General features: G+C 42.2%; 1 protein-coding gene across 4 annotated transcripts in view; it reads right to left on the minus strand.

Annotated features, from left to right (window-relative positions):
- Positions 1 to 1,514: 1,514 nt before the first annotated feature.
- The window catches only part of suco (SUN domain containing ossification factor), a 31,853-nt gene continuing 9,958 nt past the window's right edge, over positions 1,515 to 23,409 (minus strand). The window contains exons 2-24 of one of the 4 annotated variants that reach the window (XM_079574739.1): positions 17,881 to 18,001; positions 15,459 to 15,560; positions 14,973 to 15,316; positions 14,119 to 14,259; positions 13,718 to 13,910; positions 13,488 to 13,599; positions 13,272 to 13,399; positions 13,068 to 13,135; positions 12,880 to 12,987; positions 12,580 to 12,685; positions 11,924 to 11,944; positions 11,297 to 11,352; positions 10,867 to 10,958; positions 10,412 to 10,477; positions 8,502 to 8,582; positions 7,232 to 7,316; positions 5,897 to 7,156; positions 5,721 to 5,808; positions 5,532 to 5,636; positions 5,289 to 5,443; positions 5,032 to 5,123; positions 4,396 to 4,451; positions 1,515 to 4,064 (exon numbers count right to left, since the gene is read on the minus strand). In XM_079574739.1, coding sequence (XP_079430865.1) covers positions 3,525 to 4,064; positions 4,396 to 4,451; positions 5,032 to 5,123; positions 5,289 to 5,443; positions 5,532 to 5,636; positions 5,721 to 5,808; positions 5,897 to 7,156; positions 7,232 to 7,316; positions 8,502 to 8,582; positions 10,412 to 10,477; positions 10,867 to 10,958; positions 11,297 to 11,352; positions 11,924 to 11,944; positions 12,580 to 12,685; positions 12,880 to 12,987; positions 13,068 to 13,135; positions 13,272 to 13,399; positions 13,488 to 13,599; positions 13,718 to 13,910; positions 14,119 to 14,259; positions 14,973 to 15,316; positions 15,459 to 15,560; positions 17,881 to 18,001 — 4,120 coding nt within the window. In that variant the 3' untranslated portion in view covers positions 1,515 to 3,524. The remainder of the gene's footprint in view (positions 4,065 to 4,395; positions 4,452 to 5,031; positions 5,124 to 5,288; positions 5,444 to 5,531; positions 5,637 to 5,720; positions 5,809 to 5,896; positions 7,157 to 7,231; positions 7,317 to 8,501; positions 8,583 to 10,411; positions 10,478 to 10,866; positions 10,959 to 11,296; positions 11,353 to 11,923; positions 11,945 to 12,579; positions 12,686 to 12,879; positions 12,988 to 13,067; positions 13,136 to 13,271; positions 13,400 to 13,487; positions 13,600 to 13,717; positions 13,911 to 14,118; positions 14,260 to 14,972; positions 15,317 to 15,458; positions 15,561 to 17,880; positions 18,002 to 23,409) is intronic. The other 3 variants (XM_079574740.1, XM_079574741.1, XM_079574742.1) reach the window with 3 other exon arrangements.

The following is a 23,409-nucleotide window of genomic DNA, read 5'->3' on the forward strand; positions in this document are numbered from 1 at the left end:
GTCACCAAGACTCTGTCACGGCTGCGGCAAAGATTCTACTGGCCGGGATGCAGACGTGATGTGGAGATGTTTGTACACCGGTGCGATGCCTGCACTGCTCGGAAAGGCCCCAATCGTCGCTCCCACGCCCCGCTACAACAATACCAGGTAGGAGCTCCTATGGAGAGAGTGGGTGTTGACATCCTCGGCCCATTCCCCACCTCCGACCAGGGGAACCGATACGTACTCGTGGCAATGGATTACTTCACTAAGTGGCCTGAGGCGTATGCAGTTCCGGACCAAAGCGCTGCCACAACTGCCCAGAAACTGGTGGATGAGTTTTTCTGCCGCTTTGGAGTGCCGGAGGAACTCCATAGTGATCAGGGGCGGAACTTTGAAGCCAGAGTGTTCCAGGAGGTGTGCCAGCGGATGGGGGTGAAGAAGACGAGAACCACCCCATTGCATCCCCAAAGTGACGGGTTAGTGGAACGCTTCAACCGTACCCTGGCCATACAGCTCGCCATTCTCACCAGCCACCGACAGCGGGACTGGGACAGTCACCTCCCCCTGGTCCTGTGGGCTTACAGGACCGCTGTGCAGGAGTCTACACGGTGTACGCCTGCTGCTCTGATGTTCGGCCATGAACTGCGCACCCCAGTTGACTTAGTCTTTGGGTCCCCCCCGGAGCCGGAAGTACGAGGGGAACCGGGCCTGGACTATTTCTTCAACCTGGTAGAGCGCCTGCAGGCAGTACACGAGCTATGTCGGGAACACCTCAGCAAGGCGGGCGCTGTGCAGAAAAGGGCGTACGACCTCCGAAGTAAGGGGCAGGATTTTGAACCTGGCTCCAAAGTATGGGTCTATAGCCCCATCAGGAAGAAGGGACAGTCTCCCAAACTCTCCAGTCACTGGATGGGACCTTGTACTGTACTTGAAAGATTGTCAGATGTGGTGTACCGGGTACAGCTGCTCCGGAGGGTGGTAGTTCTCCACAGAGATCGATTGGCCCCTTACCAACCCATGGCTCCTTCTGGAGAGCCTTCAGGGGATGTGAGTCAGCCCTCAACAAGTTCCCCAACTGGGACCACCTGTGGTGGCCCGCAGCGTGGGTCTCAAAGACAGCGGAGACTCCCTCAGCACTTGAGAGACTTTGTGGTGGACAATTGGATTGCTGGGGACAGCTAATCATGCTAGGTGGGGGCAATGTAACGTTGGCTGCACTGGTGCATGCCGGGAAGTGGTATGTTGTTCACGCGGTACCATGAGGGAGGTACATGTTCCGGAAAACAAGCCTGTTCTGTACACTTGACTAGTTGTTAAAATAAAAGCAGTGGAAACTACGCTTGCCTCCTTGACATTCATCACAATACTTTACCAAGTAAGCTATGTATTTCAGTTGTTAAAGTGTTAGTGAAACATGTTCTTGCCCTGTGTAATCTTGTTGACTTGTCCTATAGAATAACAGTGTGTTGTCAAATGTAAATTAAATTCAGGACTGGAGAGTCTTATAAATACAGAATACACAAACAACAAAGTTAAAGACAACAACAAAAAAAGTTTTATTTAGAAATTCACAGTTTCTAATGGCACTACAGTTTTTGTAGTAACGCACTCGTGCTCCAAAATACTGTGCAGCTTTCAGAGTAGACAGGAATAAAAACACATACATAAGAGACAGAAGTCACATAGAAAGAAATCATAGCACTTAAGCTTTAAAAAAAAAAAAAACAAGGCATGGGGAGTTATACAAAGTGCCAAAGAACTCCTAAAATTCCTCTCCAAGAGTCTTTTCGAATGAGTACAATTTAAAGTAGTCCTTCTCTTAACACAGAGAAACACGCATACTTACATACCGTTAAAGACATACAACTTGAACACACATACGACTATAAGATCATGAACATTCGAACAAAAAAACTAAAAACAGGATTTGTGGGACTTAAAAAATAATCATTGAATAGTGTTTCTATTAAATCTCGATCTTTCCCTTTATATGAGAACATATTTCATTCAAGGCGGGGCAGACTCACATGAGACAGAGCAATGATGGGTTGATAAAAGTTTTGACAATAATGGAAAAAAGAGCCAGTTTGAGCGGCTAAAAGTGGTTTTAAAAACATCAGATAAAAAAAAGTTGTTTCACAGTTACAGGATATTCATGCAATGGGGCTTAGCTGTGACGTAAGTGTTTGATGTCAAGGAGATACATAGTTACAAGTGGAGCCATAGAAATGTTAAGAGTTGTGGGGACAAAAAGCTGTCCCCAACGTAGAGTATGTCCAACCAAACAGAGCAGTCAGAAATTTAAAGAATTTACAAAAGAGAAAATACTTCTATTTCATATTCATAATTTTTAAGAACACCCCTTCCTTTATGGCCACCTTACTGTAGTAAATTAATGTTGTAGAAGGATGGCCATCAACAGGTTTAAAGACAAACACACAGAGGAGATGCTAGCTCTAGCCCTTTCCATTCATTTCAACAAAAGCATCTAACATAAAACTGCAGCAGGACCAAAGACATAAAAGAAAGTTTAACCAACGGATCGACTTCACATTGTTTGAGTACCGTATTTATTCTGAATGCTTTTACTACTGTGACACTGCAGATCTAGAAGACTGGCAAGCCAGCGCCTACTTTATAGCATTGTCTAAATTGTTAAATAAATAAATAGATAAATAACTCTGTTGTTCATCTGCAGGGTCCCAGTAGGTTTTCTGTGTAAAAAATGTAAAGTGTAAACATTAATAGCTCTTTTTTTTTTTTTAAGTGCAGCAATAATGTGCCCTCAAACAATCCACCCAAGCAACAATAAGGAAAGAGTTGGAGATGACAAAAAAAAGAAGAGAATTTCATAAATACAAAACTACACCTTGCCTTCCTTCATAGTGAAATATTAACTCAAACTACAACCTTGCATCAGCTGCTGCTCAGGGCTAAAGACTAACCATAAGGACAGACATTCACGCCAAGTTGTTTTCTTCATTCAGCTCTGATGGTTTGGACAAGACAGAGACGGACGTAGAGAGACATGGACTCAACACTGTGGTCCCATACTGTCCCTGGAGCAGAGCCAGGGGGAAACAGCGAAACGAAAAGGGAAAAAGGACAGCTACAGAAACAGAAAAAGAAGAGTTGTAGTATTTGTCAAACTCCATGCAACTTCTATGACATGATATATTTAAAAAGAGCAGCTCGGCACTAAACCCCCATATGAAGGAATGATGTGTCTGAATGCAGAGTCTCCTCACTGGTCTCTCATGTGACAATGAGCTTCATTCTGATGTCAATGGGTCTGACTTCATGAACGTTGATCGCCCCCACCAGTTTCATTTGAATTCACCGCATTTTCATTAGTTGAATGTTAAAAGGACTAGGTAGATATAAAGGCACATAACCAAAATTAACTGTTTGACAGGTTTTTGGCCACATTGAGCTACTGCAGTTTGTGTGAATGGTTGTGGGAGATCTTTGGGTTGCAGTAAGATCTCACTGTCTCCTGTCTGCTACAGTGCAGTGTATTTCATCAGAATGAGTCTGAGGTTTCAGACGTGTCCTGTGACAGCAGTCACACCAATGGTCCCAACACTTATGTCCTTGTTTCCTTTCATGAGCGTCTGCAGATTGGGCAGGGAGCTAACACCACCTGTGGGCAGTGACGGGAAAGGCAGCTCTGTCTGCTTTGACTTTCTTCTCTTCATGGAGCGTTTCTCCTGCCGAGTTTTAGGAGGCTGATTTAGAGAGAAGGGCAGACTGTGGCCATTACAGAGGCCATTGGGAGGGCGCACAGGTGAGGGAGGAGGCAGGCGACTCGTGTAGGACTCCTCTGAGAGGGATGAGCTGCAGCTGCTGCTCTCTGAAGGGCTCTCGGTTCTAGGACAGGGGGGCAGTAACGATACCTCCTCCACTGAAGGGGGCAGTGGCAGCGGAGGCGGTGGAGGAGCGGGGAGAGCTGGGTGAACCTCAGGGGCAGGTAAAGCTGGATGAAAGCCATTAAATGTAATAGTCCCATTAGTGAGAGGAGCGGGAGGATCAGCCCTCAGTGTCTCCACTTTGTCCAAAGACTTGGTCTTGCAACGCTTTTTCTGTGAAAATAATTACAGTTAATAGTAAATATAGGTAAGCGTAAAAATGTCATTCAAAAGGGTTGGCAGGTTAGACTGGGATAAAAGGCAGGCACAATTCACAATGTTAGTCAATTCTAGGTTGTTTTCTGAGATGCTATTGTTCTCTGAATCAGCAAAAACAAAGGCTGTGTTAACTGTCTGTGTGGAGATTGATATAACTGACTTTAGCCTTTTTCACTGAGCAGAGAAGTGTAGTCAGTGGTCTAACACAAGCTTAACAAACTACAGTCCTTAAATACGTAAAACATCAAGCAGCGTTCAACAGCGACAGTGAGAACAAACACTGTACCTTTTTCTCTGGAGAAAACCTTAGAGGTTCTACTATGTACAAGTCATCTGGACCTACTGGGGAGGGGAAAGAGGGGCAGGTTAATGATGAAATGGAGACCAGAAAAACATTCATGTAACAAGCATGAGGGGACCTTGCAGTTAGTGCGCTCACTGTATCTATAGCAGCTATATACCAGACAAAACAATCCACTATTGCTTGATTACTACTTGCAAATGTCTGGGGCCTGCACAGCTCTGCGCTCTATTATTATGCTCCTTAAGCCCGCATGTGGCCACAAGCTGGCAATGACAGCCGCTCAGTCTGAAGGGCAAACTCTCACCCACACACACAATGTCGAGGCGAAATGGACAGGAGAGGGAGTGTCGGGTCTCAAAGTTTAAAGACTTTTTTCTTTCCTGAACAGACCCCCTACCCCCCCCTCTAGTGTTGCTCTCAGCATTGGCTTCTAAGAATCAATGGAACAGTACGAGGACAGCGCACGAAAAGATTAGATAGCATAACGATCTACTTGGGCAGTTGATAAAGGGAACGTACACAGGTAACAAAGGTACACAGGTGTTCATAGAATCAATAAAAAAGGGTAAACACAAAGGGAAAAGTTGGTATTTTGTTTAGCTTTGTAAAAATGTATACCTTCTGTTGAAGACAGGTGAAATGACTTGGAGCGGACGAGTGGACACGCCACCCTCCGCTTTATACTCATGTCGTCATAGGAGGAAAAACACCTGGCAAGAAAAGACCAAACCATGAGGATTTGAAATCAGGCTATTATTTACATTATGTCACCAGTATAAAAACTCTATTTACTAAATTATACTGATAAAGGACTATACACATTTATAATCAAGTGTCACATATATATTTTGGCGCATAAGCCAAATTAAACGTACCTCTTGGGGCTGGGGTAGTGGTTGCTCTTGGGCAGGGCCACAGTGCTCGTGCTGGGGTTGGGAGAGGAGCTCCTGCAGCACTGCAGACACAGCAGGAGTCCCAGGAACAGGCACAAAACCAGAGACACCACCAGGTAGCTCTGCCGGTCAGACACCTGCGCTCAGTACAAACAGAGACTGTTATTAACACAGTTCTAATTAAAAACACCAATCTCTGTCTTTAGTTGTACCAAGGCCTGTTACCTCTCTCTGTAACTGGCCGACGGTGACGGTCAGATTGAGCATCAGTTTAGTCACATTTTCTAGTTGGTTCTGGAGGATCTGTATGGACTCTGTCTGCTTCTGGTCCTGGAAATTAACAATACAGTTACAAATATAACTGCATATCTCATCGTTTATTATCACAAAAGGTGTCTTTTTGTGTCCACCCACCTGCTCCTCAGCAATACGTGAAGTATTTTGCAGTTTAATGATGGTCTTATTGAACGCTCGTTGCATTTCTTCCATTTGTTTGCGATATCTTCAAAAACATAGAAAAACATGGATAATCATATATAACTCAGTACAGCCAAAAGTCAATATCTGCAATGCACCTCTATAGGCGTTACCTTTGGCTGAGCTCCTCCAAGTATCTGCTGGACAAACTCATGTTCATCTCCAGAGCTTTGATCCTGTTGTTGAGCCTCATGAAGACGCTCTCTTTTTGACTGGAGCCGTGCACTGCTCCACCGTTACCGCCCACCGTCCCGCTGTTATAGTCTCCCCCATTCTGCAGCTCAGCGTAGAAGTCTGTGGCTGCCCTGTGACCATTCCCATTATGCAAGCTGCTCAACAGTTCATCCTCCACCGTGTGATCATGATGGGCCTCTCCGTTGTGAGATACAGGGTCCACATGTGCTCCCTGGCTTTGAGAGGACTGGTCTGACTTTTCCACGTCTGTGTCTGCGGAGGGGACAGGAACTGGCAATTCAGTGGGAGGAGATATGGAGTCCTCAGGCCTTGAGGCAGAGGGTAGATGCTGAACTGGCTGCTCTTTGGCCAAAGGAACGAAGGCCGATGAAGGTGCCTCTGACGCCAGTGATTGAGGCGTGGAGTGGAGGGTGGGGGTCGGCGTGGCTCTGCTGGCCTGCTGCGTCTCTGGGATGGACACAACCTGAACGGGAGGCGTGGGGAGAGGGTCCAGGGCAGCGTCTTTGACCGGAGGAAGCACCTTGTCCTCATTGGTGGGCGTGGGACGCGTGAGGGAGCTGTGACTTTCTGAATAGCTGTGCGGTGGGATGGAGGAGGTCTGGCTCGGCTCGAGGAGGAGAGTGACATCGGGGGCGTGCGTGTCATTGATTTGCACTGCAAGGATATCGTTTACTTTACCCTCTTTCTGGGCTTCGAACTCTAGTGGCGCTTCAGTGACAGGGAGGAGCTCTTGTGAAGGGGTCGGGACAAGGGCGAGAGAAGGGGAGATCACGGCAGATGAGTTTGACGCCGCCTGGGTGTGATTTCTCCGACGTACGCTGCGGAGTCTCTCTTTGGCCACTCGTGCCGAACACCAGCGATGCAGCAGCTCGGGCAGCGTGGCCATGCAGGACAGAGACAGCGAGGAGAAGGCGGAGAAGGGGCAGTAGGTTTGACTCTCCCACTGATTTCTGTCGGCGTCTTTCCTGCTCTGCTCCTCTATCGTCTCCTCCTCTTCCTCGCTCTCGTCAGGCATCAGCGTCACTGTGGAGCGCTGTTCCTCCTCCTCCTCGTCCTCCTGCTCCACCAGAGTCACGATCTTCTGCTCCTCCACGGGCTCAGGAGGGATCAGCGGAGGCGTGGAGGACTGAGTCAAATTCACCTGTTCTTCATGATGCCTAGATTGTCCAGGCTCCAGACTGAAAGCAAAGAAACAATAAATAAAAGTGTCTGAGAAAGCTTTTGCTATATAGTTTTATATCAACTGATCTTACATTGAGGGTGGTGTGGCATCAATAGGTTGAGAGGCAACGTCTTTGCTAACTTCAACTTCAATCTGGGCTTCTGTCGATGCATTACCTGAAAAATAAAACCAGGATGTTAAAACAAAAACAACATACTGTACGTCTTTTGGATCACCGATTGGACACCGAAGGAAAGTGACATAGAAGAAGGTAAGAAACAGTTGCCGTGCCAACCAAGTCAATGGAAAATGAGTGAGTCAAACTGCGAACTTTACCTCTATGTCACTTCCTGTCACTCTATCTATGTCACTTCCTGTCAACAGCGTAAAAATTCTAATCAAAATAACATTTCTTGATTAAAACTGCTGCTTCACTGAAATAAAAGGATAATTATGCAACTGATGTTCTAATGTTGATCTTCTAAATACCGTAAGTAATATTTTCAAAAGCATTAAAATCTGTCATTTGCACTTTAAGCTTGTTTTGGTTCTGATTTTGTATTTTCAAGTCTTGTTTTAACACAATTTGAATAAAAAAAAACAAATCATATTGCGCAGCCATTATAACTTGATGTAACGGAAAAAAGCACCGTCTGTTTTTTTCGGCACAGAGCTGTATTGTCTTAACACAGAATCAGATGGCTGAACAGTGGACATTCCTAATCGTAAGTTGCTGTGGGAGGTACAGAACCCTCTTTTCCTGCTTTGGGATACTGGCAGGGTCATGTTTAGACAGAAAAAAAAAAACCTAAAACCGGTCTGATCCGGTTTGAACTGATCTCGCTACTTCAGTATAGCCCCCCCCTTGTCCCTCCACATAGTGCCTGTGAGGTAAAGTTTTTGCATCTCCTCCAAACCCCAGGACAGAGAGCGCCTGCCAAGAACTCAAATAAACACCAGGCTTTCTCAGAATATGTCCGTATGTAAAGCCTCAACTGTGCATATGCAAACATTTTAAAGGAGAAAAAAAGTGACCCACATTCAGAAACAGTTAATCTAAACATCGTGTGCAAAGAGGTTTCTAGAAAGTAAAGGAAAATGTGCCAGGGTTAAACGCCTATGTATTACCATGACGTTACAGCGCCACATTTGTATGTTAAATCGATTTAGGCCTGGTAGGGTCACCTGGTTTGGCCCATGCTAAAAAGGTGGGGTCGCTATAATACAATACGTAAAAGCCCAGGAATGCCTCACCTGCGTCATGCGTTGTGTTTGCAAAGTAAATTGGTTCCTTGCCACAGTTTTCTCCAAAAGAAAACAACGGCTATAAAACGTTGAGTAAACGTAGAAGAAAGGTTTACCGATTTCAGCTCCACCCTCCATCTCTGGCCCTCCTCCAAGAACGTTAGCGGCGATGTTGTTCACCATGTTGAGGATGGCATCTATATGAAGACAAACATACAGAGCTCATTGACTGTAATTGTGATATAATTGTAGGTTGTACGTCCCAATTCTTTTCTAGTGCTTCTAAAACTGTAATTATGACATCTCCTTTGGGATTAAACCTTTCTATCTGTTTAAAATGAGAAGGAAAGGCACCGCTGCTCTCTCTTACACGTACAGGAAAATTAGGCTGCACAAATAATCGCAATCAAAATGAAATAGCAGTTTTTATGGTCACTAATAACAAAGCAAAGACTGCAGTTATCTAAAGGGGCTAGATGCAAGTTAGCCATTTTATACTCATCACTGCCACCGCAGGTCATACGTGTAACTGCACCTTCTATATTAAGCTCGCATATGACGGCACTTCGGACCCGAAGTAACACCTTTTTGAGTGACAGTGCAGGATTTTAGAGGCAGTTGTGGTGAATATGTCTGGGCTCATTCTACACCATAGGACATTGTTGAAACATGTAGGGGGAGGAAAATACTTAATTTTAACATTTTTAAACTCTGTATAGTCCCTTTAAGGAGGACTGTATGTCCTCTTAAAAACAAATGCATGAGTCTAGTTTAGCAGCTCATATTTCAATCTTCTTTCATGTCAAGTCATTTAAAATGTGCACTGTGAACTGAGTTTTCATTGTAAGACATAAATTGGGTTTGTAATCACTATTGCAGTTGTGGGGAAGCAAAAAACAAAACTAAAGCAAAAAATACAGTCCTTTCAGCGTCACTCAAAGACTCCATCCGAAATGCGAAATTAGGTAAGAGGATGGTAAGAGATTGGCCAAACTGGTTATGCTGATGATAAGAAGCGTGCGAATTGGGCTGTCAGTTAGGAAGGAGTTAGGGAAAAGAGCCTCAAAGCTAACTATCATAGCCACTTAAGCATAGGGACCTCTGGTGCTAACCAACCGGCGATAAGGAGCTATGTGCCATCCCATAAGCCACCGTGCCACCAATCCCCCCACCCCCCTCAGCCACACCCTCAAGTGATTCATGTGCAACCACTGTTGATTGACAGGCGTACATTTAATAAAATACATAAATACGATTTTGCACAAGCCAAACTTTATAAAAGTGACAAAATACAAGTTAGAGTCACCAAAGCACAGTCACATATCACTGTTTTAAAGAGCCGCCTCAATGAAGGCAGTTTGTGCTTTTGCTTTCATTTAGAGGAAACCTAAACCCACATGGCTAATTGCATTACACTGCACAGTGGAGGAGCAGACCTCACTGTGTTAATATGGCATCTTTCTCTGAGGATAAACCAAAAGAAATATTTCACCAGAGCATATTTTATTCTGTGATGAAGGATGTTGTCATTGCAGTCCATGGCCAGGAGTAGGAATGTTTTTGTAGTCCAACACTAAATGAGTAATGTAGTTTTTTTCTGAAACAGCGTTGGTGATGTCACTTCCCCTGTGTTTCCGCCCTGGGTAAGGACGGTCGATTTGGGCAAATGCTGATGAAGCTCTAGTTCATTAACTGCATAGAGATCTAACATAGGATCAGGACATAGAAGCTGCGTATTTGATGGTTTTAGATGCAGCCAAAGCCTTTCTACAGAGTGAATAAAATTGAGACATTTTAGCTGCAAACTGTAACCACAGGCAGCTCCAGAATGAAAAAAAAAAAAAAAAAACCTCTCATAAACGTTGCTTCTGCATAATCAAAGTTAAGTGTTGACAATTATTGCATCGTCACATGATTTTCTATTATGCATTTCCCCAAAGCAGGTGTGTAAACAATACCAACTGGTAAGGTGTCATTCATGGACAAACACTGAAAAGTGCAGCACGCATGATGAGTGCGCACATACTTGTAGCTGAGCCCAGGAGGTTTTTTGAAGCCTTGTCCTCTGATGGTTGATAGCCAGGAGGATAATCTGATAAGATGAAAAAAAATAACAACACAAGGAGCAAATATGTAAACCATTAATGTATTAAAACAACTTCATTTACAAGCAAGAGGAAAAAGAAATGCATTGTGTGCAGGAAATGAGAAAGAATAAGGAAATAGCTGAGCTGGTATTTGGTATTTATAGACAGCCCTGGCCTCAGGCATGAGCTACAGCGCTGCAACATGACTCCACATGATCCCATGGAGAGATACGCAGCACATGCATTGTTCTTCGAAAGGGAAACAGGGGTCCCTTTGGCATTTGTCAGACTGATAAATAATAGCTGTTATTCATCCCTGCTCAACTTTTTAACTTCAACATACTTGCCGCTACAATTATTGTAATTTTCAAGTTAATCATTCAACTGGTCTTACCGTAGTCCTCATCCAGAAACTCCCCTCTTTCTGATGGGTCCTGGGAATCTGAAATTTCCTCATACTCCTCCACCATGCTGGTCCCAAACACGCTACAAAAACCACCAAGACGCCATGTTACGCTTCTGAAAATGACTTTAAATCGCTAAACAGATCCAAGTCAAATGCACAATGATGACAATGAATACGATAGCCATCAATGTCAAAGACAGTTTCCCTTATCAGCAAAAGCTCATTGTCCGCATTCCTAAAATATCTTCTCTGTTGCCTATAGAAAATCTTCACATCTCTTTGCCCTGTGTGTGTGTATGTATGTGTTTGTGCATGCTCTTGTAATTACGACATTGTGAGGACCAGTTTCAGTTTTGGCATGTTCAAACTTAACTAAATGAGGCAGACAAATATACAGACATATATAAACAGTTATTACCGTATCAGACTGAGAGGACAGAAGTGCTCGGATCCAAAATGAGAGAGAAGTTCAACCTATAGAAAATGAGCAGAACGATAGGTGAAAAATTAAAAATGCAAGAAACAAGCACAAAATACAAAAGAAAAAAGGTGGATAGTTTAAGTTATTTCAGTGGGTCAAAATGTAGAATAATGTGTTCATGTATTAGACACAGAAAAGTGAAACATGCCATCTAGACTCCAGAGCAGTAATATTTATAAGCGCTGATTTAAGCTGATTGGCTGGAACAAAACAACTTTGACCATAAAAAGGACAATCTGTATATAAAATTATTATAAATACAATAAACAACTGCTAAAATACCCAAATATATGTAATTTGCCTTTGAAATAAAGAAAGTTTTCCACCAAACTCTTATTCAGTGACATTTGCTCACAGTGCCACTCCCAAAACAATGTTGCCCAATTCTCAACCCACAAATCCACCACCCACGTGAAAACATATAACCACACACAGAGTTTCCCTTGGGTTTAGTGACGTTTTACATGCATTAAGACAAAAAGAGACATCAAACTTTATCACGTTTAGAAAGTGAACATAAATATAGTGCACAGTGAGACCTCTGATAGAGAGAAGAGTGCTAACCTTTATGTACTTGATGAACATCTGAGGTAAGAGAAGACAGGAGAGGGACAGGAGGCGAGAGAAAAACAGAAGAAATAAGTGAAGACTTACGAGCAAAAAGAGAATATGCTACATCTGTTCAACATCAGCATTTTAAATGCAAAATTATGCTTCAACAGTAACAATTGTAAGAAGACCGAGACAATTGAACTGTTATTGTGTAACTGATTTCATAATTACACAATGATATACCCCACTGTGTATTAGACCAATTATTTCGAATGATAAAGTGCCACAATGGAGCAAGTCTGAAAGGATAAGCAGTTTAGAAAGAGGACAGTAATATTTGAGCCGGATACATAAACAAAATAAAACATTTAACATCAAATGTTTCTTTTTCCTGTAATTCAAGAAAGAAATGAATAAACCATACTGTTGAAAATATATCAAATTAATAAACAACCGTTATGTCGGGTCCAAGAAGGGAGCGGTTTTGGGCAAAGCGGAAATGTAATTTACCATGAAGTCATAAGTGTGTCCCATGGGCTGAAACGCCCCTGACAGCATTCAACAGTGAATTTATGACTAGTGTGATGCGTTACAACTAATAAAGAACACTCTGTTTGTGATCTCAATCCTGTTCTCTCACAATGTCAAAGATAAAGACCAAAGATTACCTTCACATATTTAGCATAGAGCTGCTCGTCCAAAGGGAAACTCTGGACAGTGCGCTGATCACGAGCGTGGAACGTTCCCAGCTTCACCCACTTGTTTGTAGGATATCTGCACAACGAGAAAAGGCAGTAACTACACCGTTCTCATATTTAATTTCACGTCATCAAATTATTGTTTTATAAGAGTAAAGCTTCTAATTCTGTAATGTAGTTCATGTTATGAAAAATGTAATTACAAACTAAAATACAGTGTTCAGCTATCATTTCAATTTTAATGCAACTTAAAAACTGGAAAAGCAGTACCTGTCACTGAGCGACACTAAAAAGTCTTTTGGGGTCGACGAGAAGAGCTCAAAGTTGGCGATGTCCAGCTGTTTGACTTGAATGGGCTCACAGAGCTCAATCACAAACCTGCAATGATGAACAAAAACAATATTGATACGACAAATTCATGGAAACTTCAACAACAATCATGATGAACCAGCACTTGCCATATTTTAGTGCTGCAGGGGTTGAGCATATACAGATCCATATTCTCTTTGAGAATGGCTGAAGTGCTCTGGAAAATAAAACATTTTAGTCTGTCAACACCATCCTTCTCGTGACTGGTTTTATAATAACACACTGTCCTAGTACAATTCATGACAAATAAATGTCACACAACAATGACATCAAAGACGAGAACACAGTCTTACCTTCGCCTCGTTGTTGGCAGACAGGATCTTGGCACCACACTCCACAGAGGCGTAGTTATTCTTAAATTTGTTGGGGACCTTTTTCACTTGATGAGAGCTGCTACTGGTCGAGGTGTGGAGAGACTGACCTGAAAGGAGAGAGACCAATGTTTCATAAATAAACTAAAGTGGTTTGGACCAATATAAGAAACCAATGGACACACAAAGAGTTCTCACTTTTCTCCTTCTCGACCTCCATAACCTGTTTCTTCCACTCGTCGAAGGTCGGGATGTCCTCTTTGCTGGGCACAGAGGGATCGGTTTCCTTGGCAACACCGCCATCTCCGGCCTAGAGGGCACAAACACTTAGCATGCTAAAACCTGAACATGTGTGTGTGCGTATTATGTTATTTCACTGATCATAATCAGACCAGAGATTACAGAATATAAATCTGTCAAACACCGACCTTCTGTTCTTTGGGGGTTTGTGATGTGTTGGCCTCCCGGTCGAGGTCTGAAAGCCCACTGTCGGACTCTGGCTCTTGTTGCTGCTGTGTTTGTGGCTCTGGCTCGGGCTCCTCGGGGTCCGGAGTGGGCGGGACCTCAGACTTAGTCCCAGAAGTCTGCTCATGTGGATCTTCAAGTCCAGCTTCATCAACACTATGTACAGGGAGGTGGAGAGCATTTAAGTCTGATGTATTATCAACCAAAGGTCAAACGTATACTTTACTTTTGAAACAAATGAAATTATGAAGACAAAAATTAAAAATGGTAGATGGTGAAGGTCAGACGGTGCGCTCAGAGGGCTTCGATTTACCTGTCATTTACCTCTGTGCTTTGATTGGCTTTCTTGTGGTTTGATACTCACCTGGGGACAAGGCTGCCAAAAGGGAGGTTTTCACAGGTTGCCAGTTCGGGTGCAATGACCCCGCACTGTGAGTCAGAGAGCTCTGCAAAGACAAAGCTGTCTGTTGGGAGATCATCTCCTTCACTGGCAACCCGCTCTGCACTGAGGGACAGAAAGGACATGGCATTTACCACACCTCCGTACACAGAGAGAGACACAGAGAGGGAAGCAGAGAGAGAGAGAACGGGGTGAAAGTGAGGGATAAAAGATTTAGGACAGGCAGAATCTAAGCAGAGGCATTGATGGGGTCGACGTAGAGGGTCCAATAAAGGCAGAGCTGATTCTGTCCTTTAATGATGACAGCATGTCCATAAATCATCTTCTTCTTCTTCTTCTTCTTATTAATTAGCTGAATGTCTTTGGGCCATTTAAGTTCAAAGTCCTTGTGTTCGTCCAGATGCTCAACAGGTCCATTGATTCCAGGTTTTGAGGCGTTTAAAGTTTTGTTGCAGGAAAAGCCACTAGCTCCACTTCAAGTCTTTAGCGTAAAATATCCTCAGGGGATGGATTTAGGCCAGTTATGTAATGCACAGTGGTAAAACAATAAATGTGAAATGAAAATTCACAAAAGGTGCCAAATGACTCATGACAAAAATAAAATAATGGTATAAACAATACAATGACACAGAAGACAATGTAAACACATGTTATGTTTTTGTACATTTCTACACGGTGCAGTAATGGAAGGGAAATTGGCTTTAAACACAGGAAACACAGTATGCTGTTTCACTGAACTTAAATAAAGTTACCTCCAGTAGTTAAAGCCAATTTCAGAAGCCACACTTGCACTCTATTGATAGATCATGCGGTCTTACCTTGAGGGCTGAGGCGGGATGCCAGTCTGTGAGGTAGGTGTGTTTTCAGCTTCATGTGGGGGTGTGCTCTGGTCTGCGTCCGGGCCGGGGGAGTCTGTGGGTTCACTGCTGTCGCTGGGACTCTCCGCTGGAGCTGGGGCTTCTGAGGGCATTTGGGCCGGGGCCAGGACTGTAGCGGGGGAGGGGGACTCGGGGACCTCCTGGGGATCGCCCTGGGACTCGGGCTGCGGTTCCTCATCAGTCTGGGTGTCTGGGAGGAGCTGTGGCTCAGCAGCGACAAGTGGAGGGTCTGACGCCGGGTCGGGCCTGGTCTCCTCTGTCTCTGCTTCATTGCTGTTCACATTCTGGAGAGCATCCACAACATCAGACTTAGCGATAAAGCCCATTGTGGAAAAAAAACCTTGATTTCTTGGCCTTGCACATTGTGAAAGCCGCTATAAAATCTGATGTATATGGATTTGGATTGCTCTTCTACACAGATCTCACCTGTTCTGGGGGTTTGTCAAGTGCTGATGGCTCCTCTAGTGCTGCTCTCTCCGTCTCCAGACCCACTTCGTATGATGTGTGTATTGTCCTTTCATCCTCCACCTAAATAAAGGGGAACGACACAAAAAAATAAACCTCAAAGCCGCAGAGCTAATTGTCAAATAACCTGTTATATGAAAATGTTGGCAGCGTAAGGTCTGTGAGAGTCTTTTGTCTGACGAACAAAGAGTGTGTTATACACTGGTGACAGGTTGCCAGGCCTGTTGAACTGCCCTGGCAGGCCTGGTGGCTGCACAAAGATTTTCCTTCTTCAGTAGCTCTTCATTGCACAGAAATACCATTCATTCTGACCCCCACGTCTTTGCATACAAACACAGATTTCGAGCCCATTCATAAAAACCTCATCGGGCCTGTTAACAGCCTGTGGAAATGCACATGACAATTTTGCATTAGTTTCATTACTGAGTGTTTAATTGAATGTTCTAAAAAAATTTAATTATGTGACATAGAAAGAGGGAGTATTCGATGTCAGGGACGAGGACTGGCTCATGGCCCTTGTGTACAGTTAAGGCTCATTCATACCTCACAAGATGCAAGAACTTCTTGTTCTTACACTCTGAGCTGCAGAACAAAATTAAGTCCCTTTTGCCTTGCAGCCTTGGAAATGTTTTCTAACTGAGGACAGTTCCATGGCGACAAGGCAATAATGACCTCATTTTGTTCTGCAGCTCAGGGTGCAAGAACAAGAAGTTCTTGTGTCTTGTGAAGTATGAATGAGCCTTGAGGCTGCACAGTGACGGCTCTGGAATATTTTCTTCTTCATACGCCAGGAGGTCAATTAAATCATAAACAATACATACATAAAATCAACTGTACAAACAGAGGATGCAAGAAGTTAACTTTGGTAGAAGGGCCACACCTCTCGGCTCTTTGAAAGGACATAATGCCAGGTATTAAACGATCTGGCAGAGATCAGTTCTAAATCCTCTCCTTCTGTGAGACGGGCACCTACTGAATAACTCTGATAATCCAGTGGCTTCAAAAAGACTTGACACAAACAAAGAGTAAAGCTCCTTATTTTGTTCTTTGAAGTTTCTAAATAATATTACAAGGCAAGTACTTTTGGGCGACTCAAGACAATTTTCTTGATCTAATCATTTTGACTTGTGTCACATCTAGCCTCAGCCTTGTTACATACAGTCTGCTCAGTCATTCTTGCACAGAGCTCTATTGGACATTTAACATACAACATCGCCCTATATAAAGCCTCAGCTCCCATCCTGTAAGATCAAAGGATTAGTAATAATAGTACTTTCCCATGCACAAAACCTGCCCTTTAACTGTAATGTTGAACAGAGGTTGGTCGGCTCATAATCTCTGTAATGTCAACAATACTATCACATGTTAAATATATGAATTTTAGTGACTCATACGAGACTTTGCCTTCCTACATGACATCATTCACCTTCTCCAAGACACGAGGGTTAGAGGGTCAAAAGTGCACAACCTGTGACTCACAGATTCACCAGAAGCAGCTCGTCTAATAATATTCCACATGTACAGAGACCAGAAGCATCATCAGCAAAATCATGGAATTTATAAATCATTTATGCAGGGAAATGTTTATGAAACTAAATATGAAGATCTCATTTTAATCTAATTAGATACGATTCTGGGAAGCAGGAAAGAAGCAGATGGAGAAGTGTCTCTCGGCCTTATCAGTCTTGGTTGGAAATAAAACAACTTTATACCATAATATTGTTGACCTCTTACCCCCCCACCTTCACCAAGTGCAGTTTCTCCAGTTCAGTGTTACAGAAATCTAAAAAGCTTCTTGACTGGAGCTTATAGGCCAGTGCAACATCTCATTTGAAAGACCTGCGTTTTTCTTCGCATTTTTGCCACTTTTTTGTTGCTCTTTCGTTGCATTTTTGTCACTGCTTTGTCACATTTTGTCACTTTTTCATCACATTTTTGATACTTTTTTACTTGCTCTTTTATTGCTTTTTCCATGCATTTTCATCCTCATCTACGTCTCATTTTCATCGCTATTCAGATGCTTTATTCAGATTTGGGAAATGCCAAACTGGAGAAAACTCGGTTCAGGCGGGGGTTAAGAGGTTCATTAAATTGAGTTATTCTTTTAGGTTCAGCTATTTTATATATATTTTTGGTTTGTGTAGCTCATGATTCAGTTACACGAAGGTGTAAAGGAAATTTTTGAGAGTCCAAACAAAACTAAACTCTAAAACCAGAAAACTACTAAAACTGTCATAAAGAACAAGCCAATGTGACTTTGAGTTGGCCGCAGTGCTGCTAGTTCTGTTGGGCAGCCATTGTTCCCAATAAAAAGTGAGACACAAACCACTGAGCTGCTATAAAAGAGTGTTATTTTTGGTACTCGAGAGTTCGTCGTGCCCACCTTCTGTTGTGCGAGGTCCTGCTCTTGCTCCTTTTCGTGGCCTTCCAGGTCCGTGTTCCCAGCAGACTGACCCGGGCCTGATGCGCTCTGCTCCGAACAATACACATGATGACTGGGGTTCCTGAAAGACAAGACCGAAGCCAGATCAGCATCATTGTCAAAAAAGAAAAAAAAAGAGGCCAAGCATCTAAATTTAGTCGGCACGAATGACTGTAGGAGGAGTTACGTAATGAAAATAAAACAAAGAAGTGGCCTATATGCGTTTGATGCTGTTATAAAAGACCAGTGATACAATGAATGTAGGGCAGACAATGCAGGAGTATTCAAAGGCTGTGTACAAGGAGCCTCCAGGTGTAGAACTAATGGCACAAGCTTTCAAGAGTGTTTAGAGTTCACATGGACACAAGAACAATAGCACTTGCCAGCTATAGAAAACATAAGCATGGTATGAGACCAAAATGACACGCAGGTTTATGGCAGAAGGGTCATAGCAAAAAGGCTCAGGCTGAAAACTTTAGTCTAAAATTGAACTAAATCAGGAAATGCTTAACTAAAACGGAACTTTTACACAAATTCAGTTCAATGCATTGTTTGTTTTTGGGTGATTTTGCGGAAAATGTGTCGATCTCAGTCAGACGAAGACTTTAGTGATGTAGCGATATATGTAACAAGGATTTTTGCGATACGGATACTGCATCACCTTAGCTCACAATTAGAAAATCGTGCAACGCTGCAATTATTTAGGTGGCACAAAATCCTTTGCAAATGACAAAATAACTGGTCAATAAGTGCTTTGTCTTTTTTTTTACTCAACATTTTTTAGTCATTTGAGCAGTTTTACTTTCTGTTTGTTGCCACTTTTACGCATAGATGAAATCTTTTTTTTTCACTTCTTTGAGATAAGGATGCATGTGGTTCTTCCTTTACTTCAGCAGCTAATGTTTCAGTCAGTGTTTAAAATGCTCAGTGAATTAGGGCTGATGAAATGATATGTATCCTGAAATACAAGTTCAATAGTGTCCATAATACCTATATATTTAAAGAAAAACTATCTTACAAGTTTTCCAGAGTGTTTTTTATTATGCTGAATTTGGTCAGCAAGTTAAAGCAGTACTAAATAACTCATGCCCCCAGAGGCCATAAACACTACTGCAGGTGTTGTAGCATGTTGCGTTTTTTTTACTCATTAATAGTCTGTGAGAGTAAATACTACGCTGACAGAAAAGATAAAGACACTTTTTTTGCAAACTGCCAAAAACAAACAATGCACTGAAGGTTAGTTCAAATTTAGTCTTGTTTTGGTCCTGATGTAGTGTTTTTTCAAAGTCTTGTTTTGACGCAATGCAATTTGTGTTTAATCAGAATGGAATATATCGTGTTGAAATGGTTTAGTAAAATATTGCAATAATATCGTTATCACAATATTGCACAGCCGTATCGGATATCGCAAGTTACTTCAATATCGTTCAGCTCTAGTGTGCATGTTATAATATATTCTGAATAAAGCCTCAGGTCAAAGAAATAGATGAAGTTCAGGGTTTATTTACATGTCACAATGCAGGTGCCTCGATACAATATGCATTGCAAGTAACTTAGTAACAATATATTGCCAATACAATACATTAAGCAGTAGCACAGCCCTATTGTGAACTGAATATTGATTTTTAAAACATTCATTTCAAATCAAATGGCTAAACTAAAGCTACAAAAAAAAAAAAGAGAGGACCAAAATAAACACAAAAGTTGTGAGGACAAGGTCCAGATTTAAGCGCAAATCCTTGCAATTGAAAACACAAAGCTTTATACAGTCAAATTAGTCCAAAACTTGTTAAACGACAGCTGGGCCAATGGAAACAGCAACCCATTAGTGCAGAACATCTCAACACATCTGAATAATTCATGTACTGTCCTTAAACTCCACGTTAGCCGCAGCTCTCCGAATAATAGATGAGAAAATGAGGAAAAAGTTAAGGCTCGATGAGATAAGAGGCTGTGGTACAAGAGATAATGTTGCATAATGGAGAAACACCAGATACTGCGGAGATAGCTTGTTCTGGGTTAGTTTTTTATCAGTTCTGTTAAAGTGAAAATAGAGCAAGTGTAAAGTCGGGCTAAGTGAGTCATAGCAGCAGGACATGCCTCTTTGCAGTGACGCACATGAACTAGAGTAACGTTTGATCTAGCTCTGCAAACTCAATGGATCCTATTATTCACTAATTGATTATTTGCCAACTAACTGGCGTATTCATGGATGCAGAAACATGTGTTGAGAGAACATTATTATTACCAACGACTGAAAGATGTAAATATGGGTTTTGGTGACAGCAATAAAAGAGAGAGAAGAGGGCATTTAGCATGGGGCACTTGGAAATCTAGATTAAAAAAAAGTGAATATCATTTGAATCCATTTACATATAATATAATCTATATGGAATAAAATGTGTTGCTGTAAAAATAAGAGCTTGGATTATTATTAGCTTTAATTTGAGGAGGTACTTAGAGTATAAGTGAGAGATTCAAGGGGTACATGAGACATAAAGGTTAGAGACCACTGTTCAAACTACGCACAAAACTAGAGTCTTTATAAAGACTCTTTGCGGCCTTTTTGCATTTATACAAAAAGGCCGTAAAGAAAAACCCAGGCAGGAGAGTTCTTTGTTAGATGGATAAAATAAATAAATAAATAAATAAATAAATAAACAAACAAACAAATAACGAAGACACTTTTTTTGTCCATTAGCTCTTGAGAAAATGCTACACAAAGCTCCTTTCACTCGGCGTCGCTCAAAGGCAGGACAGAGAGGCTACACCTCACAGTTGATCAAAGAGCATGTGGCTAATGCCGTTTTCTTGAGGCAATGCAAATGAGGACACGAGGAGCTCATGTACAGTAACGCTCTGGAAAACCCCATACTACACAGGACATAACATCCCAGTGTCCTTGAAGGCACAAAGACAAATAGCTGTGATGTCATGTGGGCTTTTTTGGGCTCTATGTTTCTTGTATCTTTATTTGAACTTGTGGAGAACCTTTTGTGTTAGTAGCAATCTTCTAACTGTAAGACATCATGTATTAGAGGTTTGATAATTGTAGGGCTTCAAATGTCTATCGTTCATGAGAAATTGTTAAGAGTCTGGTCACATTAAGCAGGAGAAATTTAATTATCATCAGGCTGGGACTTCACAAAGTGTCATAGTTCAATCATTCAATTTAACTCTAGCTATACCTCCATTGTAGGGGTTATTACGGCGCTGTTATTCACAAAGAAACAAGGGCGGAGCTGAGGTGTCCTTGACATGTGCAGAGAGGAGAAAGTTCCCTGTCGGTAATATCGAAAATGCACAGGGATTATCATGATCTAGGGTTACAGCATTCCCGGTCTTTCTTGTTTCTCACAATATTTTCTGAAGCAATATTGCTTCAGTGCAATTTTAGCTCAAAAATTACAGTGCAATACACAAAAATTACAGTATATTGCACCGTTTGTTACGTTAACAGGTCTAGCATCTTGTGATTGTGAGAGCGGAGGACGTGTTCCCGGGCAGGACACATGGAGGGACGTGTTAGCGCTCTGTCACTGCAGGAAGATGAGCAGTGAGCACATACTCAGCCTCAGACTGCCACAGCCATCTGTGCAAGTCACAGAGCTGTCAATCACGAGAGCCCCACCAGCTGTAGACATGACCGTACGCACGTCTCGTCAGCTGGCCGTATGAAATGAGAAAGAGGGAGAAGCTTTGGGATTTTAGCACATGCAATGCTAAAATCCATACGAATGAGGTGTAGACTCATTTGTATGGACGGCAAGATAAAGAGAAAGGAAATGAATGATGATCAAATGTAAAAAAATAAAAATAAAAAATTGAAATCTAGACGATTTTTTTAATGCAAGATTCAAATGTTGCTTGAAATAGTCACTGAGTGAACCACCAAACAGGAAATCTGCAGCACATAAAGTACTAACTGAGAGCTGCCCAATATCTCCAAATCTGTTGAAGCAAGACTCATGCTAAATTATAGCCAAAACATGGCTAAAAATGGAAGCAAATTAAGAAGCTCAAGGCTAAACCTGAAGTTTCACAGATCTTTTAGAGAAAACCTTGTCTAATGGAAATTATTTTGGCTTCTTGCAATAACGCAAACAATAATTTCGAGAAATATTGTCAATTTTGTAACAAACATTGAATTTGCAAAAACAAACAGAATTTCGGCCTATAAGAGTCTATGAGTTGTTTTGGCCTCCTGCTGGCATCCTACGCACACTATACGCCCCCACAGTGTTAACATGCTGTGATGTATTGCTTCTCAGAAAAGCACTGGATAAAGACAGTGAAGGACACCCAAGACCAAAGGGCCACAGTGTTTCGCGGGTCGCATGGGCCGATATAGGAGCCCGGCTAAACTTAGGTCCACAGCTTAAAGACTGTAGTGTTTCCGATGTCTCATACGTCACTCTTGGCCATTCTATACAGTGTAAAAGGAGGAGACCTTTGCATGTCAGCGGAACAATGTTATATAATGTCCTGCAGGAAAGTACTTAGGAAGGTTATGTGTGCTTTGATTAATGGCATTTTTACATTTGAAGCAAGATATACAGTTACATGTGTACATTTGGCCTAAGTATAGGTCAAACCCCAAATACCGTCCCAAATTATTAACTAGGTCAATGTATTGGACAGCCATAGAGTAAACAGAAGTGAAACATGAGCGGTCTAAATAATACTGAAACCCGAACAGACGACAAACAGGCAAATCACACTGCAGCTTTAAGTCAACAACTAATCAAAACACCTTTAGAACAATACAAAAAACCCAAAGCACTCACAGGTCCTTTCATTATTTACGGCATGTCAAAAAAAAAAAAAAACACCTGCTGTGTGGAAAAATGCAAATGCAATTCACTTTCACATCAGGTTTAATTTTCAGAATCTAAACAAAACCAAACGCGCCCGAGCAAAATGCAAACTGTGCATTTGAATAGCTTATATCTGGCGATTCACATCAGCGGGGAATGAAATGTTGACATAAGAGGACTTGTAAAAACCTGCGAATGCCGTAACTGTGCAAAGACGGGGATCTCGAGGAAAAACAGGGGGGGAAAAAGCAGCAAGACGGAGAGCCAATCTGAGAGGAGCAGTGGCAGGGGCGTGTACTGACCCACATTTTAACATTCAAATCATGAGGTAACAAAAAAGGGATATGCTATGACCTGCAAATGGGCCCGGGATAGGAAAATGAGTTCAAAGGACACAGATACAGGTATCACAAGGTTCAACTCAGAGGACGTAATGTGAAGAAAAGCCCAGGGGGGGACACAGTAACATCGAACTTTACTTGAAGTGTTGCGCAAGTTTTCCCTTTTCGATGAATGTGTTACAGCGTAAGGCAACTCATAGTGAAGAGTTTTTCTAAATGTATGTTCAGTAAGTCATCATCAAGCCATGGTTTCATTGGTTTAAAGCGTTTCAAACTATATAATAAATAAAGTGTCCAATAACAAAGAGAAAAGTGCCTGGTTTTAAAGAGGA

The sequence above is a fragment of the Gobius niger genome, assembly GCF_951799975.1.
Source record: "Gobius niger genome assembly, chromosome: 17".
NCBI classification, from domain to species: Eukaryota; Metazoa; Chordata; class Actinopteri; order Gobiiformes; family Gobiidae; genus Gobius; species Gobius niger.